Genomic DNA, 19,555 nt, shown 5'->3' with positions numbered 1-19,555 from the left:
GCCTGAGGATTGCACCCTTCCGGACAACCTTCTGAGGGGGGGTGTCACATGCCACTGGCAAAAGTGGGCAGAGTAATGAATGTGAATTCTACCTTCGTTCCTACACACATGCACACACCCCTCTCTATACTCCATCCAGGCAAGCAAGAAGCATTATCAAGAGTTCAAGGACATATTCCAACCAGGCAAAAAACACTCAAGGAGGATGCAAACCAGGGCCAGTAATGGGTGTGGCTGAGGGGGGCATGGCCCAGGAAGAGTCCCAAGGGCCAGACAGAGGGCTTGGAGGGCTGCATTGGGCCTCCAGGCCTGAGGATCCCCCGTCCCTGCCATAAGCCTTCTGATGCCCCACTCTAGGCCCCACACTGTCTGGCGTAGTGCTGGTGGGTAACAGCGACACGGCCTTTTCTGTTGTGGCATGAAGATGCTGGGACATTCTGCCTAAGGTAAAGCACCTCACCTCACCCCGCTGCTTCCTTTATGGTGAGCAGCCAAGACCTAAAATAGGCATTTTAAGGCATAATTGTCCAGGGGCTATTACACAAATGTAATTAATAATAATAATAATAATAAGTTGTATTTAGGGGCAGTGAGGGCAGCAAAAAAACAATATTTTGCTGCCACTATCAAATCATTAATCTGCCGCCCAGCAGAGCTCTTCAGAATTGTCCTGGGGCTATTACACTCTGGCTCCAGGGACAAGGTAGAACTATCTGAGACCCATTGTAATGAATTTGCTAGGCACTCCCAGGATAAAATCTTCAGCATCCGCCAGGACTTAGACTCCAGTGTTATAGCAGGTGAATCAAGCAAGGTATCCAGAGCACAGCCTTGTCCTGATTTCTTGGATGAGTTTCAGTTGGTGCAGCTTGAGGATGTTGACAAGGTGCTTGGACAGGTTCGTGCAACCACTTCTGTGCTGGATCCTTGCACTTCTTGGCTAATAAAAGCCAGCAGGGATGGAACAGCCGGCTGGGCCAGGAAAGTGATTAATGCCTCTCTATGAGAGGAGGTGGTCTCTGGCTGCCTGAAAGAGGCAGTAGTGAGACCACTCCTGAAGAAGCCCTCCCTGGACCCAGAAAATCTTAATAACTATAGGCCAGTAGCAAATGTTCCATTCCTGGGCAAGGTCCTGGAACGAGTGGTTGCAGGCCAGCTCGAGACACTCTTGGATGAGACCGATTATCTGGATCCATTTCAGTCGGGTTTCAGGCCTGGTTTTGGCACGGAAACAGCCTTGGTCACCCTGTATGATGATCTTTGTCAGGAGAGAGACAGGGAGAGTGTGACTGTTGATTCTCCTTGATCTCTCAGCAGCTTTCGATACCATCGACCATGGTATCCTTCTGGGGAGACTGGCTGAGTTTGGAGTGGGAGGTACTGCATTGCGGTGGTTCCATTCCTACTTGGCAGGTCGGCTCCAGAAGGTGGTGCTTGGGGAACACTGTTCGGCACCCTGGACTCTCCAGTATGGGGTTCCGCAGGGGTCAGTTCTGTCCCCCATGCTGTTCAACATCTACATGAAACCGTTGGGTGCAGTCATCCGGAGCTTTGAAGTGCGTTGCCATCAGTTGCTGATGACACGCAGCTCTATTTCTTCTTTTCATCTTCTTCAGGTGAGGCTGTCAATGTGCTGAACCGGTGCCTGGCTGCGACAATGGACTGGATGAGGGCTAATAAACTGAGGCTCAATCCAGACAAGACTGAGATGCTGCTTGTGGGTGGTTCTTCTGACCAGATGGTGGATGTCCAACCTGTTCTGGATGGGGTTGCACTCCCCCTGAAAGAGCAGGTTCGCAGCTTGGGAGTTCTCCTAGAACCATCTCTGTCACTTGAGGCTCAGGTAGCCTCAGTGTCACGGAGTGCCTTCTACCAACTTCGGTTGGTGGCCCAACTACGTCCCTATCTGGACAGGGATAACCTGGCTTCAGTTGTCCATGCTCTGGTAACCTCCAAGTTAGATTACTGCAATGCACTCTACGTGGGGCTGCCTTTGAAGATGGTTCGGAAACTGCAGCTTGTGCAAAATGCAGCGGCCAGATTGGTAACAGGGACCAGACTGTCTGAACATATAAAACCGATTCTGGCCCACTTGCATTGGCTGCCTGTATGTTTCCGAGCTTGATTCAAGGTGCTGGTTTTGATCTATAAAGCCTTACACGGCTTGGGACCACAATACCTGATGGACCGCCTCTCCCGATACAAACCCACCAATACACTACGTTCAAGATCAAAGGCCCTCCTCCAGGTGCCTACTCCAAGGGAAGCTCGGAGGGTGGCAACAAGGGAGAGGGCCTTCTCAGTGGTGGCCCCCAAATTATGGAATGATCTCCCTGACAAGGTGTGTCTGGCACCGACACTGTTATCTTTTCAGCACCAGGTCAAGACTTTCCTCTTCTCCCAGGCATTTTAGCATGTGTTTTAAATTGTTTTAAAATTTTAAATTGTGTTTTGAATTGTTTTTAAAATATGTGTTTTAAATTGTATATTTGTTTTAATGTTTTTGGTTGCTGTAAACCACCCAGAGAGCTTCAGCTATGGGGCGGTATACAAGTGCAATAAATAAATAAATAAGTAATAGGGTTGTGCAAACACAATAGGATTCTGATTTTTCAAATTAATTTTTATTTTTAAGCTGTTTGATGTGATTTTTATATATTGTTTTGATTTTTGTGTGCTTGCCATAGTAAATAAAGTTAATCAATCTTAAATAGTTTTTTTAAAGAATGGCAGGATAGAAAATGTTGAAATAAAATTTGTGTGTGTGTGTGTGTGTGTGTGTGTGTGTTAAAAAGATAAGTCTCCCAATGCCTGGAATTCTTCCCTTCCTCTCTCCTTCCTTCAGTATTGACATGGTGCTACTTCTCTCTCTTCATATTTCTCCTCAAAATGTAGCTTTACTGGGAAACCTTTACCTAAGACCCTTAGTCATTACCCTCAAATGCAAGTATATATAACTGCATGTGCTTGCATTCTCTGGCCTCCCTCTTTGTCATCTCTCCACACTTTCAAAAATTGGATCAACATAGACACTACAATGATGGTGCCTTTAGAAGACTGAGGCTACCTTTACACTAGTTCCTTAAAAAGCAGCGAGACCATTGTGTCTGGGTGCAGTTTGAAATGAATATGCACCCAGCTGTACACATCTTTATCGTTTGATTGGAATATACCCAGCCCCACTGCTGACAGACCTTTTAGGACCAACCACAGCAAAGCATTTCCATTGGACACACCTTGGAATCACAATGGGTTAATTGACCAAACAGTTTTGAAGTTACTGTAAAGCTGGCTTGAAGGGAAAATGCTTCCAATCTCAAAAATCACAGATTTTCCACCCTGCTTTGATCTTTGTTAATGTATGTTGTGCATTCATTTTGTTTGATCTGCATTGTGTGATTTCCTTAATGGACTGAAAAAAGTTTTAAATGCCAGATTTTGAGTAAAAAGTGTGGCATTTGACTGACATCATATGTCCCAAGATTCACAACACAGAGGTGGAGACACACTGAAACCAGCATAAGTGCACGTGTGTCCAGAGCCTGAATTTGCAAATATTGCTTTCGGTTCTACTGCTTTAGCTCCCTCTGGGGGTTATAGCATGGCATTGCATGTCAAAGTAACATTAAGCCTTAAGGGCTTGGGGCCCTTTCAGGCAATTAGTTTTTAATACAATAATTGGTTGGTTTGCATTCATTCATTGTGAAGATCCAGGCATCCTCAAGCTACATGTTGTATTGCTGGGAAAACTGGCTTTTCTCTGCAGCTAGTCTATTAATTGAGACTATGACTATGGATCAGACTGACATAACTGAAAACATTTTCCTGCAATGTGAACAAGCTTTCCTGAGCTCAGGGTCATGTGCTCCCCCCTTCTCTCTGCTTTCTGACATGCAAAAGAGGAGCATATCAAAAGCATAAACTTCCACTTTTAAACAAACCACAGTTCCCTGTAATGTTTGAACTTTGGGAACTGTGATTTGTTTAATTAAATTGGGAGATGGTTATGGAAGGAAATGGACTGACTTTGGATGGAAGACAAAGTAGAGATAATAATAAGACTTTTAAAAGAAAAAAAGAAAATACAAATAGAATGGGTTTGGGAGGGGTTAAGGAAAGGAACAGACTGACTTTGATGGAAGTAAAATAAAATGAGTTTGGGAGATGTTAATGAAGGGAAGGACTCATTAACAGAATGAATGGAGCGACTCCCTTATGAGGAAAGGTTGCAGCATTTGGGGCTTTTTAGTTTAGAGAAAAGGCGGGTCAGAGGAGACATGATAGAAGTGTATAAAATTATGCATGGCATTGAGAAAGTGGATAGAGAAAAGTTCTTCTCCCTCTCTCATAATACTAGAACTCGTGGACATTCAAAGAAGCTGAATGTTGGAAGATTCAGGACAGACAAAAGGAAGTACTTCTTTACTCAGCGCATAGTTAAACTATGGAATTTGCTCCCACAAGATGCAGTAATGGCCACCAGCTTGGACGGCTTTAAAAGAAGATTGGACAAATTCATGGAGGACAGGGCTATCAATGGCTACTAGCCGTGATGGCTGTGCTGTGCCACCCTAGTCAGAGGCAGCATGCTTCTGAAAACCAGTTGCAGGAAGCCTCAGGAGGGGAGAGTGTTCTTGCACTCGGGTCCTGCTTGTTGGCTTCCCCCAGGCACCTGGTTGGCCACTGTGAGAACAGGATGCTGGACTAGATGGGCCACTGGCCTGATCCAGCAGGCTCTTCTTATGTTCTTATGAAAGGGGATGAATTGGAGGAGTTAATCAAATCAATGAAGGCAAGGATTTGGAGAGAAGAAGAAAGTTAAATAACAAAGAAGAAGGAAACTGAAAAGAAAATAGAAAATAAATAAGTATAGTGGCAGTTGTGGAAAAGGTATTAAAAAGGTCTAGCCACTGTGAGGACAGGATGCTGGACTAGATGGGCCTTTTGTCTGGTCCATCCAGGCTCTTCTTGAGTTCTTAATTTTCTGCCTTGGCCATGCCATTTTCCCACCTCCGCCATGCCTAATTTTCCATCTTGGCCATGCCTATTTTACCATGTAGCTCTTGAAGGGTTGGCCATGAACCAATATGGCCAGTGGCACAAAAAAAGGTTTAGACAATGGTGTGAGAACACCCAGGCATTGAAACAATGGTTTGATCCTGGCTTGTTCTCATTAATCATAGTTTTAAACCAGGGTGGTTAACCTGTGGCCCTTCAGATGACGTTGGGCTCTAACTCCCATCAAGTCCAGCCAGTAAGGTCAATGGTATGGGATGATGGGCGTTGTAGTCCAACAACACCTGGTGGGCCACAGGCTCGCCTTCCTGTTATAAACAAACGACAATTCCCTGAATATAGACATCCTGGGTAACTATGGTTTATTTAAAATCTGAGGCAGACACTTCCAGTCTCTTCCTCTGGTGCATGACTGGGTGGGGAGCATGTGATATGGTTTGTTCATGTAGATCTGTTGGACGTGGGGCAAGAGTAACTCCTGTTTTGTTCTTTTGTTTAAGCTCCAGAAGGAAGATAGAGCTAGGGTCCTCCAGATGGATAGGCTTTGTTTACCTTTTACCTGTGATGCTCTGACTTCCTTCTGTCGCTAGACTGTGATGCCTTTAGGGAAGCTTACCTGCCCCTCCTCCTTCCGCCCTTTCCATTCCTTTCTTCTCTGGCTGTCCGGCAGAGAGGAGATATCCCTTTGTCTCTCTCTCTCTCCAAGCATGGGGCTGACTCCTGCACCTGGGCGTTATGCCTCCAACTTAGCTAGTTAGTTAGGTATGCCTTTTCTATCTACTATGTATTTCTATAAATAAAGTAGCTTTTCTTATTTTACCAAGTCTCCAGTCTCAGTGATGCTGATGCAGGGTAAAAGCCTGCTTTCTTAGGCAAACGCACGCACACGCTGGCACACTTGCATTTCAACATCTGCTGTTACTCTCTGCTGCTGTGGTGTTGCCTTTAAACGAAATTAAGCAACACAACTACACACAGCACAACAAGATCAAGGGTTGCTAACCTAGTGTACTCCAAATGTTGTTGGACTACAACTGCCATCATCCCAACTGTTTATTTATTTATTTATTACATTTATATCCTGACCTTCCTCCCAGCAGGAGTCCAGGACGGCAAATTGGCCATGCTGGCTGGGGCCTGATGGAAGTTGGAGTCCAACAATATCAGGAGGGCTACAGGTTAGCCACTCCTTATATAGTGGGTAACCATGGTTTCTTGTTACATCTTAATTGGCCTAAGAGTGTTATGAGATAAGTGGTTGCACCTGTTGCATAGCTAGCAACACAGATCACAGAATTACTTGCCCAATATCCATTCCGTGATCTTTTGATCAAAAACATTTCTACTAATTTAGAACCAAGACTTGACCTTTTTCTGCTGCATTTACCTATCATTATTTCAGGGGTGGCTAACCTGGTGCCCTCCGTACTAGAACTCCCACCATTCCATATCATTGACCATGCTGGCTGGGGCTGTTGTAAGATGGAATCCAGCAACATCTGTAGAGCTACTCCTGAATTATGTGGACCTTTTGCTTTTTTGAAAAAGTGCTTTTGAATGTTGCATGCAGGCTGCCTCCGCCTCTCCAGTGCTGGAATGATAGGCACACAACTACCCCAGTTTAGGCAAGCCACTATCTTTCATTCACAATCCCCAACAGGTTTGCCAGTCAGACTGGCAGAGGGGGCAAGCAACCTTTAACAATAGCTGGTTGTGGACCAATCAAGCAGGTAAATCTCTTTGTTGCCACGGAGTAGGGATGGCTAATCTAGTGCTCTTCAGAAATGGCTAGACTATAATTCCCATCATCCCATATTATTGGCTATGCTGGCTGAGGCCTGATGAAAGTTGAAGATCTGGAAGGTAACAGGTTAGCTATGATTGCCATAGAGATAATCATTATCCCCACCTGATGTCTGACTGTCTAGATATTAAAAGATAGAGGAGCCAGTACAGTCAAGAGATTGGAAAATCTGAAACCTGGGGCAATAATGACAGCTTTGGATGTTATGGAATGCAAGAAAAACACCTTGACCTTCTTGTTCCCAGTCTTCATCTAATAATTAGAAATTTCACATTTCCCAACTTGGGGAAAGTGCAAACTCCCAAGGCAGGAACAGCTTGGACATCCGTAAAAAATAAAATAAAAAATGTACTGCCTTCAAGTCGATTCCGACTTATGGTGACCCTACGAATAGGGTTTACATGAGGCTGAGAGGCAGTGACTGGCCCAAGGTCACCCAGTGAGCTTCATGGCTATGTGCGGATTTGAACCCTGGTCTCCCAGGTCGCAGTCCAACACATCTCTCTGTAAGGGGAGGTTAATGGTGTGCAAACCCCTCTTGGCTTACTTCAAAACCATTCATTTTTTGTGCTTTTCTTGAAAATGCTTGAAAAACTACTCAAGTTTTCCCAGTGTTTTCAGAGAAACTGGAGAAACCTTTTTAGTTGGTCCTAAATGGGAAATGGCATTCCTGGTGCAGAAAAAAAAATCCCATCTTCCTTGGCAGGAAATGATGTTCCTGAGAGTTTGTATAGGGGGACTATTTTCAGTTAAACAGTGATCGGCCGGGGGGGGGGGATAACTCAGTGGCAGAGTGCACATGTTTTGCATGCTGATGATCTCAGGTTGGATCCCTGAGATCTCCAGTTAAAAGTACCTGGTAGAAGGTGAAGTGAAAGACCTCTGCTTCAGTTCCTTGAGAGCCACCACCAGTAAAGGTAGACAATACTGGGCTAGATGGATAAAAAGTTGGACCTGCTATAAGGCAGCTTTCTATATTTCTCTCCTGTCTTTCGCAAGTCCTTCCCACTGCCAGTTAGCCATTCCCCTTCTCAAAGACAAATGAAACTAGCAGGAAGGGCTGCCTAGTGGGATGAGCAAATCCCATTTCAAGTGGGACTTGAATTCAAAAAGGGCTGGGCCTGATTCAAAAACAGGGCTTTTAGATAGGAATAGGTAGGAAGTTGCCTTATACAGTACTGAATCAGATCAGTGGTCCACCTAGCTGACTGTTGTTTGCACTGACTGTCAGCGGTTCTCCAGGGTTTCATACAGTGGACACCCCCCCCACCTAGAGATGCCAGGGATTGAACCTGGGACCTTTGACATGCAAAGCAGATGCTCCACCACTGAGCTACAGCCCTTTCCCTCACTGGCGAGCTCATATTTCAAATTCTCCACTCACTTAAGGGAGATGGGAAAGTTCTGATTAGAACAAAACAGGGAAATGTTTATAGTACTTAGGGAAAAGAGCAGTGTAAATATTCAGCAAATGGAAAATATTGCCCTACTTAGCCATCCTACTTTACATTCTAGGAACATCATGCTACATCACACATGAACAAATTCCCATGAGTCTGTTGGGCAGATGTGTCTTTACACTGTACACTTGGCAATCAGAGACATACTATAAATGGCTGAAATCAGCTGACTTTGTCCCACTGCAACCATCTAGCTCAGAGAAGTTCTACAATGTACAAATAATATTTGTGGAAGCTCATACTCACAGGGCAGCCTAGACAGATGATAAAAGGTCATTTCATGGCATTTTTACTGTAAACATTGCCCACCACACTGCAGGATACAGATTCCACACATTACCTTCAGGATATTCAGTAATAGGAGCCTATTTCGGAACAAAATAGAAAAGGTTCTCCCCCTCCTCTCACCCCTAACCGCTTTTGTGGCTCCCCACTTCTTTCTTTGCCATCTCTGTGTTTATCTAACGTATCTCAACTGAATGGCAAAGTCTGTAAAGCACTGTGTCACATGCACCCTTACACAAAAAGGCATTTGCTGCTAAACGTATTGTTTAAAAAGCTTTTAAACTCCAGACCCAAATCTGCATGTACTTCATGCTGGGAGGCATCACAGGCCCTGGACCCGAGCACAAAGGCACACTGTTTTGGGGGAAAGTGCCAGCGGAGAGGGAGAGCCTTGAACTGGCTGTGCTAGCCGCCTCTCCCAGCATGATTTACACTCTCTGTTTCAATGTGCCCATGAATTCCCTGCAGGCCTGTCATCCATCTTGCCTGAGAAAACAGCCCATCTGGGATTGTAAAACTCTTGAATGCCCCCGCTCACCATGTCAACAAGTTTTCTTTTCTCTCCTCCTGAACAGGGCAGAGTGTAGGCCCGGCAGCTGAATTACAGCTTGTGCTGTTCTTGGGTTAATCCCCTTTTCTATCAGCAGAATGTCACTCGGACACCATCAGTTTGAGGCAGCTGAAGCTGAGCTCCGAAATCTACTTTAATCTACTTTTTTTGGCCCAGAAAGCACATCAGGCAGCCTCCTGGTTGGTGTTATTCTGAATGAGGAAGTCTTGCCTCTTGGCTAGAATCAGGGAATGTCATTCTGAAAACCTGGGTTTTGTACTTGACTTCCTTATCCTCTGTAACTTTCAAACACACACACACACACTTCACTTCTTTATCTTGTGTAACTTTCAAACACACACACAACATTTCTAAATAAGGCTACCATCTTGTTCCTGTGCATAACAGCAATCTGAGAAAATGTAGCTAGTGAAGCTTTGGCCTTCATGCTAAGGAGAAGCTTCACTTACTACTTTTCTATGGGTTGAGCAGCTATTAAAACAGGGCTGTATTCCTTGAGGAGCGTTGTATTTTTAATGCCAAGAGCTGAATTCTCTCAAGAGAAATCTTTTGGAGAGGCCACATATGAAGAGTGGGCAGGGCCAAAGCCAAAAGTGGGTGGGGCTACCCCCTCTCTCCCCCATCGCATTTTCGCTCACTGTGCATGAGTACAGAAGTGTTAGCTTTTCCTTTCAGAGCTACCATTTGTGTGAACCCCCACTCCATAGTGTGATAATTACAGTTAGAAATAATGCTCCCTTTGGCATCAGTGAGAGACTTCTCTCTGTCCCCAAAGCCTAACTGAAATGCAGCTGGGAGGGGCAGGGGGAGGGGAGGCAGGGCCAAGAAGAAAAGACCATGGGCCAGATCCATGGGCTGCAGCTGGACTGCAGGCTGGAAGTGTCCCATCACTGTATTAAAGTTAAAGGAGCAGAGATAGTGCATAGAAAGCTGCCTTGAATTGAGTCAGACTATTGGCCCATCCAGCTCAGTAATGTCTAAAGTTTAGACTCTAAACTGACTGACGATGGCACTTCAGTTAGGCCAAATCCACACCAGACATTTATTCCACTTTAAACAGTCATGGCTTCCCACAAAGAATCCTGGGAACTGTAGTTTGGGAAGGGTGCTGAGAGTTGTTAGGAGACTCCTATTCCCGACAGAGCTCCAATGGCTAAACCACTCCAATGGTTAAGCCACTGTCAGCCCCTCTTCCCAGAGAAACAGGCCCGATAACATGTATTAACATTGGGGGGGGGGGATTGAGTCCAAGCAGAGAAGTGGAACCAGAGGAAGCCATTTTGAAAAATACTCACCCTGCCTTTGTTGTCCATTGCAATTGCAATCTGCATTTGTCTTCCCCTGCGGAAAGCAACCAACGGATCCATCTCTTCTTTACTGATATCTGGGGCCTCCTCAGGGCTCACAAGACACTCGGATCCCTGTTTTTCACTGACAATCCGCTTTCCCTATAAAAGGCAGAGTAAGAGTGTGCTCAGTTTCCTGCCTCGTGCAATGTGGATATACAGGTGCATTTTTAGAGTAAGCATGCCTTTTTGGTGCTAAATAAAGATTTATAACTAACAGCAAATTCCATTTAGCCAGGTTCTCATTGATAGTTACCAGTTGTAACCAATTTAGTTCCTAAGGGGGAAAAATATCAGTTAGAAACTCAACATGGTAAACCTTTGTTGATAACATATAGATAGTTCTGTTGTGGAATTGTCATTTTGTAGCACTAAACTAAACAAGAATTCTCTCAACATTTTGTCAGCATGTAATTTTCCTCACCTCTACCAAGCTGTGTAAAGATCAGCTAATTCCCCTCAGGGTTGGTGAATTCTTTCAGCTTCCAAACCAAAAAGTTTCTCATCATGGGAATTGTTTTTCTGGATGAAAACCAACACAACTAAGCAAAATATAGCAGAAACAATACAACTTTTATTCTGTGTAATTAAAAATCTCACTAGGTTTTGATGGCAGTACACAGGTTACTTACTGTGTTGTCTCCAACTAAGTTTTATTCAGAGTAGACCCACTAAAATCACTGAACCTAAATTTGTCATGTCCATTCATTTCAATGGGTCTACTCTGAGTATGGATGAGCACATTGGATACAACCCATTGAATCTGCAAGGACATCTAAAAACCAAGTCAGGTTTTGATTGAATTCATTCTTCTTCACAACTAAATATGGTGTTTTTAAATCCCATAGGCTCAACTTCAAACAAGTAGTCTTCCACAATTTTGGCCCAGCCTTGAGAACCAGCCGAAAATTAAGAACATAAGAACATAAGAAGAGCCTGCTGGATCAGGCCAGTGGCCCATCTAGTCCAGCATCCTGTTCTCACAGTGGCCAACCAGGTGCCTGGGGGAAGCCCGCAAGCAGGACCCGAGTGTAAGAACACTCTCCCCTCCTGAGGCTTCCTGCAACTGGTTTTCAGAAGCATGCTGCCTCTGACTAGGGTGGCAGAGCACAGCCATCACAGCTAGTAGCCATTGATAGCCCTGTCCTCCATGAATTTGTCTAATCTTCTTTTAAAGCCATCCAAGCTGGTGGCCATTACTGCATCTTGTGGGAGCAAATTCCATAGTTTAACTATGCGCTGAGTAAAGAAGTACTTCCTTTTGTCTGTCCTGAATCTTCCAACATTCAGCTTCTTTGAATGTCCACGAGTTCTAGTATTATGAGAGAGGGAGAAGAACTTTTCTCTATCCACTTTCTCAATGCCATGCATAATTTTATACACTTCTATCATGTCTCCTCTGACCCGCCTTTTCTCTAAACTAAAAAGCCCCAAATGCTGCAACCTTTCCTCGTAAGGGAGTCGCTCCATCCCCTTGATCATTCTGGTTGCCCTCTTCTGAACCTTTTCCAACTCTAGAATATCCTTTTTGAGATGAGGCGACCAGAACTGTACACAGTATTCCAAATGCGGCCGCACCATAGATTTATACAACGGCATTATGATATCGGCTGTTTTATTTTCAAGACCTTTCCTAATTATCGCTAGCATGGAATTTGCCTTTTTCACAGCTGCTGCACACTGGGTCGACATTTTCATCGTGCTGTCCACTACAACCCCGAGGTCTCTCTCCTGGTCGGTCACCGCCAGTTCAGACCCCATGAGCGTATATGTGAAATTAAGATTTTTTGCTCCAATATGCATAATTTTACACTTGTTTATATTGAATTGCATTTGCCATTTTTCCGCCCACTCACTCAGTTTGGAGAGGTCTTTTTGGAGCTCTTCGCAATCCATTTTTGTTTTAACAACCCTGAACAATTTAGTGTCATCAGCAAACTTGTCCACTTCACTGCTCACTCCTAATTCTAGGTCATTAATGAACAAGTTGAAAAGTACAGGTCCCAATACCGATCCTTGAGGGACTCCACTTTCTATAGCCCTCCATTGGGAGAACTGTCCGTTGATTCCTACTCTCTGCTTTCTGCTTCTTAACCAATTCCTTATCCACAAGAGGACCTCTCCTCTTATTCCATGACTGCTAAGCTTCCTCAGAAGTCTTTGGTGAGGTACCTTGTCAAACGCTTTTTGAAAGTCTAAGTACACTATGTCCACTGGATCACCTCTATCTATATGCTTGTTGACACACTCAAAGAATTCTAATAGGTTACTGAGACAGGACTTTCCCTTGCAGAAGCCATGCTGGCTCTGCTTCAGCAAGGCTTGTTCTTCTATGTGCTTAGTTAATCTAGCTTTAATCATACTTTCTACCAGTTTTCCAGGGACAGAAGTTAAGCTAACTGGCCTGTAATTTCCGGGACCCCCTCTGGATCCCTTTTTGAAGATTGGCGTTACATTTGCCACTTTCCAGTCCTCAGGCACGGAGGAGGACCCAAGGGACAAGTTACATATTTTAGTTAGCAGATCAGCAATTTCACCTTTGAGTTCTTTGAGAACTCTCGGGTGGATGCCATCCGGGCCCGGTGATTTGTCAGTTTTTATATTGTCCATTAAGCTTAGAACTTCCTCTCTCGTTACCACTATTTGTCTCAGTTCCTCAGAATCCCTTCCTGCAAATGTTAGTTCAGGTTCAGGGATCTGCCCTATATCTTCCACTGTGAAGACAGATGCAAAGAATTCATTTAGCTTCTCTGCAATCTCCTTATCGTTCTTTAGTACACCTTTGACTCCCTTATCATCCAAGGGTCCAAAATTGTGTTTGCCAGGATCCCACATAACTAGGGATGAGCAAATATGTCAATTTTGGTTTATTTATTTATTTATTTATTACATTTGTATACCGCCCCATAGCCGAAGCTCTCTGGGCGGTTGACAACAATTAAAACATAAAAACAAATATACAAATTTAAAAACACATATTTAAAAGCCAATTAAAACACATGCTAAAATGCCTGGGAGAAGAGGAAAGTCTTGACCTGGTGCTGAAAAGATAACAGTGTTGGCGCCAGGCGCACCTCATTGGTTCTTGGTTGTTCTCTGTTTCTCGTTTTTCCAGTCTTAAGTTCAGTTCTCCAAATTTCTACATCAGTATGTGATTTTTTTAAGTTCTCATGAACATTTAAGTGTGAATTTCTCCTGATATCTACATTTTTCTATGCAATTTTTCCTAATATACACCAATGTGGGTGGTTCTACCTCCACCTCCTTCCAGGCCTCCTGCTTCTGGTGGGTTCCCATTGGCTCAGCTCGCCTCGTGCCTCCCCCTTCTTCCTCTATTACCTGAGCCAAAAGACAATGAGATGGGGAGAATGCAGCTGCCTTCTCTCATCTCGTCCCCTCTGCATTTTTGCTGATGTGCGTGGTAGTCAGCTCTGTGCTGAGAGGGGAGGAAGGAGGGAGAGGGAGTTTGTAAACAAGCCAGCCACACTTTGTGGACTCATGGAAGGGGGGGGGCAGAGGCAGGCAAACAGCAAAAGGGCAGAGTAAACAGAAAAGGACATGCCTACAAGCATGGATGTGGAAAAGGTTTACTCTGAGTGTGAAGGATCAAGTTTGGACTACCAGGGGACAATACAGAATGAGGGCAATGTGGATTTTTAGTATTTTACATGACGGTATGGGTGAGCCCTTTGTCTCTGATGCCACAGCATGAAGTGCAGCACAAAATCAAGAACAATCCCTCCCCCTCATCTCCAAGCCAAGGAAGAGAGCTGTGTATATTGCACAACTCATCTGTGGCACTAAGAACACAACCAAAGTGCAGCACAACATCACCAGGCCCACTGCCAGCACATGCACACGTACACCCTAAGGTTGGAGCTGGGGTTGGGAGATCATCCCCTTGCAGTTCCACCGTGCTGTGGAGAGGTGCCCCAAGTACCTCAGCAGCACGCTGCAACACAGGCAAACCTCATCAGGCTGAAGATGGGAGGGGCAGCTCTTTTTTTCAGGCCTGTTTATTGAGCATTCATCCTGATTTGTTTAAGCAAACAAGACAGGCAGGGGTTTTCCCTGCACTCACGTTGTAATACAGCATGGGATAGATTATGAGGAAAAGGTTTTATAGCAACTTTCCAGTTCCTCTCCCCCTACATTCCTTTTTCACAGGATCCCACTTTGGCAATGATCTTCAGGAGTTAAGAACATTTTGGAGGGTTTTATTTTGGGTTACATCTCATGCCTAATAACCAGTTTTACACAAAAATAAAATTGGCAGAGGTTCCAAAACTGTGGTCTATGGACCACAAGCAGTCCAAGAGCTTAATTCAGGTGGTCCACAGTATGTCCGTAGTTCAAGACAGAATATGGTATATCCATCGCCACAAATATTCCTACTGATTTTTATTGCTTCTCTTATTTCTTATATTGTATGTTATTGTATTACAATATGAATTCTGTGGAATACAGTAAAATACAATATATAAGAAATAAAGGAAGCAATAAAAATACCGGTAAAAATCATACAGCATCTAGCACAGCACATGATAATGGCTATAAATCATTAAATGGTCCACCAAGGCCTTCAGCAATTTTCAGGTGGAAAAAAAGGTTTGGGAACCACTAGGCTAGGACAAGGCTGCCGTTTTAGGGGGCTGTTCCATGCACCATATATTGTTTAGTTCTGCTCTAGGGAAATGGGTACAAGGTTGCAATCGTGCACATTCAGCATAAAACAAGAAGATAACAGCCCTATCCAGTTGTTCTGATCCCTCAAGCAATGATGGAAAGTGGGAACGAGAGCTCTAGTGCCACCCCTCTGTTGAGGGCCCCATCAACCCTCCACAAGTTGGAGGGATAGCGCCTGAAGTGGAAAGCCATGCAGGCCTCCCAGACAATAGGAAAGGGCAGCCCTTTTCACCCAAGGGCCACATTTCCTTCTGGACAACCTTCTGGGGACCTCATGTCAGTGGTGAGTGTGGCCAGAACCAAAAAGTGATCAGAGGCAAAAGCGGACAGACCAATGAAGGTGACTTCTCCCTTTGCCCAGTAGGCACACATATTTTCGTCTATCAGAGTTGGCACGAGCCAGCCTTCCGTATTCTAGTCAGGCAAAACCACTGAAGGAGGATATGAAGCAGGGCTGGTGAGGTTTGTGACCTGGGAAAGGAGTATGGCCTGGACAGAGCCCTGAGTGCCAAACAGAAAGGCCTGGCAGGCCACATTTGACACCCTCAGTTCTGAGGTCCCCCCCCCTTGCCATACTATTTGAACTCTGACTTCTTGGAGTTAGATTTCGATCACACGGGGAACCTGCATAAGTACAAGAGGTTCCCTGCTGCCAGTGCTTCAGTGCAGCTTGTGGAGTGTGACAAGAACAGTGATGGGGCCGAGCTAGCACGCGTGTTCCCACTCTCTCTTTCTCATGCAGTTCAAATCAGTAGTGTAGGGGCAAATTCAGAGGTGCAAGGTCCTGTCATGATAATCACAGCCACGCCTCCTTCCAACCTTTTTATTTTTTTGCTGCTGGGTTGAGAATGAGATCCTTGTGAATGCCTTCTCTCCCCAAAACAGACATTCCTAGGAACCAATAAACATGAAAAGGGAGAGTGTTAGCTAATGACTGACTCACCTCCTTGCACTTTGATTAGCTCCAATCAGCAGGAAAAGACAAGAAAGCATGTAGAAGGCTCTTCTCAGTGGCTAACACCCCCTTTCATACTGACTGGCTCATAGGATGGTGGAGACATAGGGGCCCTGCTGGGGCCCAGCTTCCAAAAAGTAAGGTATGTAAGACCCTTCCCCAAGATCCCAAACGACTACACCCCTGGTTCTAATTGTGGGGGGATTAGAACGCCTGAGTACTGGGGCAGAGAACCTCAGCCCCAGGGGCCAAATGTAGCCCTCCAAGACTCTTTATCTGACACTCAATACTCTCCCCAGGCCACACCCCCTCACCAGCCTTGCTCCCCACCCTCCTCAGGAGCTTGAATTCAGTCTCTGAATTGTAATAATGCCTCTTGCTTGCCTTGATGGAGCATTGATTTGCCTGGCTGCAATGCAGCCTACTGAACAAAAATAAGAGTTCCATTCACTGCTCTGCTTGCTCTTGCCTCTGGCTCCACCCATCACACCTATGTGGCCATGCAGAAATGTGGTACCTGGACTGAAAAAGGTTCCCCACCCATGGGCAGAAGGCTCAGGGAGGTATGAAATAATGGCAAGGATGCAGGACAGGGTAATACTTCAGTTCACATGAAGAGCATAAAAGCTGGTACTTCCTTTATAGGATTAAGATTTTTCATTAGTTAACTGGGAAGCAGGGCACAAATGCTAGCAAATCACAAGATGTGGTGCAGATTTGATCCCCAGCTTGCGGCATGCAAAAAGCTGCAGATCTGAATGTACCTGAATGTACCTGTGCAGCTCAATCCTATGGATGTCCTGCCTTGTTCAACAGGACTTACATCTAAGGATGTACATATAGGATTTGAGATTTATATGGGCAAACACATCTGATACCAGAGAAAGCCGCTGTAGTGGTACTCTGATAATACTATTATGGGTTTGGGGGTTGAAATAGATTATTTTATATGAGTCCCCTTCCAGCCTCTGATTTGGGACTCTGCAGCTGGGTGTGGGGTCTGCAGCTGAGAAGCCTGCTTGGCTGATCAGGTGAGTCTCCTTTATTAGTCTAATAGAGTGGCCAGGTGGGCTAATGGGTCTGTCAAGTGCCCATTAACAGGCAAATGGGCCAGGGAGATCCTATTGAAACTCTACATGGGAGCCCACTCTCCAAAAGAGAGGTTTGTGTTTTTAGCTAGTCAGAGAAAAGGCTGGGAATCAGAGACATGTTGAGAGGCCTGCTCCCTGCACAATGGTTTCAGGATACCTCCTACAAGCCTGATGGAAAAGCGAGACCCAGTGCCTGTAAGAGAAAGGGGACCACCAGCACCCAGGGAAGAAGGAGAGCCATTTGCTACTGCTGTTTGCCTGCCTGCCTGCTGCTGCTGCTGCTCAGCTACCACCACCACCCACTCCCTGTTAGACTTCTGCTCTGCAGGTGTCACATCTTGCAGGACCAGGCCCCAGGTACTCAGCCAGCTGCTGCTGATATCATCTACCTGCCCATTTCCTGGAGGGGATACATAAGGTGGCTGGCTGAGATGGTTCCTGCTTTGCAGATTGCCTGGCTTTTTGCGGGTCTTGAGTCATGTGCCTGGGAGAGAGGACTCAGAGCCAAGTGGGGAGACTTGAGGGAGGCCCAATTAGTGTAGTGACAGGTAGAGGAGATATGGTATTGTGAGGAAGACTTGCCAGGTAAGGGGAATGTGGCCCAGGCAGTTAATGACTGTGCCTTGTTCTGGTCCTCCCCACACCCGCAGGATTGTTGGTTGCCCTATCAGCCAGCTCTCAGACCTCCGGATGCTGCTCCTAAATGCCAGATTGGTGCATAATAAGATCTCCCTCATTCATGATTTAATTGTGGATGAGGTAGCCGATCTGGCATGTATAGCCGAGACCTGGGTGAGAGATCAGGGAGGAGTCAGTCTCTCCCAGCTATGTCCGCCAGGGTACCTGGTTCAGCATCAGGGTAGACCTGAGGGTCGGGGAGGGGGGTTGCTATGGTTTATAGGAGCTCCATCTCCCTTTGCAAGCACCCTGTCCATGTGACTACTGGTCTGGAGTGTTTGCACCTTGTGTTGGGTCAGCAGGACAGACTGGGGATTCTGTTGGTGTACCGCCCACCCCACTGCCCAACAGACTCCCTAGCTGAGCTGACGGAGGTGGTCTCGGGTGTACTGTTGAGATCCCCCAGAATGTTGGTTCTGGGGAATGTCAACATCCATGCCGAGACCACCTTATCCAGGGTGGCTCAGGATTTCATGGTCTCCATGACAACCATGGGACTGTCCCAATATGCCATTGGCCCAACACATGTAGCAGAGCATACTCTAGACTTGGTTTTTGCAACATGGAGATGGTGATCTGACTGGGGGGGGGGCTTACATCAGTCCCTCTGTCATGGACAGATCACTGCTTGCTGAAGTTTAGACGTAAAGCGGCTTTTCCCTTCTGCAAGGGTGGGGGATCTAATAAGTTGGTCTGCCCCCAGAGACTAATGGATCTGGATGGTTTCCAAAGGGCTCTGGGGAGTTTTCTGGCTGATAGGGCTGGTGCTCCTGTCAAAACCCTGGTTGAACTGTGGAATACAGAAATGACCCAGGTGGTTGACATGATTGCTCCTGAGCGCCCTCTCCTGTGTAGAGCTCATACGGCTCCATGGTATACCCAAGAGCTGAGAGCAATGAAACAATATAGGAGACGGCTTGAGTGCAAATGGAGATGAACTCCTGGTGGATGCAATTACACACTGGTATGTGCCTATGGTAAGCTGTATTTAGGAGCAGTGAGGGCAGCAAAAAACAATATTTTGCTGCCACTATCAAATCAATCTGCCACCCAGCAGAGCTCTTCAGAATTGTCCGGGCACTGGCCCCAAGGACATGGTAGAACCATCTGAGGCCTGATGTAGTGAATTTGCTAGGCACTTCCAGGATAAAATCTTTAGCATCCGCCAGGACTTCGACTCCAGTGTTATAGCTGGTGAATCAAGCAAGGTATCCAGAGCACAGCCTTGTCCTGATTTCTTGGATGAGTTTCAGTTGGTGCAGCTTGAGGATGTTGACAAGGTGCTTGGACAGGTTCATGCAACCACTTCTGTGCTGGATCCTTGCACTTCTTGGCTAATAAAAGCCAGCAGGGATGGAACAGCCGGCTGGGCCAGGGAAGTGATTAATGCCTCTCTATGAGAGGGGGTGGTCCCTGGCTGCCTGAAAGAGGCGGTAGTGAGACCACTCTGAAAGAGACCCTCCCTGGACCCAGAAAAACTTAATAACTAGGCCGGTGGCAAATGTTCCATTCCTGGGCAAGGTCCTGGAACGAGTGATGGCAGGCCAGCTCGAGATATTCTTGGATGAGACCAATTATCTGGATCCATTTCAGTCGGGTTTCAGGCCTGGTTAGGGAAAGAAACAGCCTTGGTCGCCCTGTACAATGACCTCTGTCGGGAGAG

At 45.8% G+C, this 19,555-nt stretch overlaps 1 protein-coding gene across 3 annotated transcripts in view; it reads right to left on the bottom strand.

Annotated features, from left to right (window-relative positions):
* Positions 1-19,555, bottom strand: part of CCDC9B (coiled-coil domain containing 9B) — a 115,807-nt gene that overhangs the window by 73,673 nt on the left and 22,579 nt on the right. For all 3 annotated transcript variants that reach the window (XM_061611455.1, XM_061611454.1, XM_061611453.1), the window contains one exon: positions 10,432-10,584. In XM_061611455.1, coding sequence (XP_061467439.1) covers positions 10,432-10,584 — 153 coding nt within the window. The remainder of the gene's footprint in view (positions 1-10,431; positions 10,585-19,555) is intronic.

This window comes from Rhineura floridana, chromosome 2 (assembly GCF_030035675.1).
Source record: "Rhineura floridana isolate rRhiFlo1 chromosome 2, rRhiFlo1.hap2, whole genome shotgun sequence".
In the NCBI taxonomy this organism is placed as follows: Eukaryota; Metazoa; Chordata; class Lepidosauria; order Squamata; family Rhineuridae; genus Rhineura; species Rhineura floridana.
Note: the sequence above shows the minus strand (reverse complement) of the source record. Positions and strands in the feature narration are given on the sequence as shown.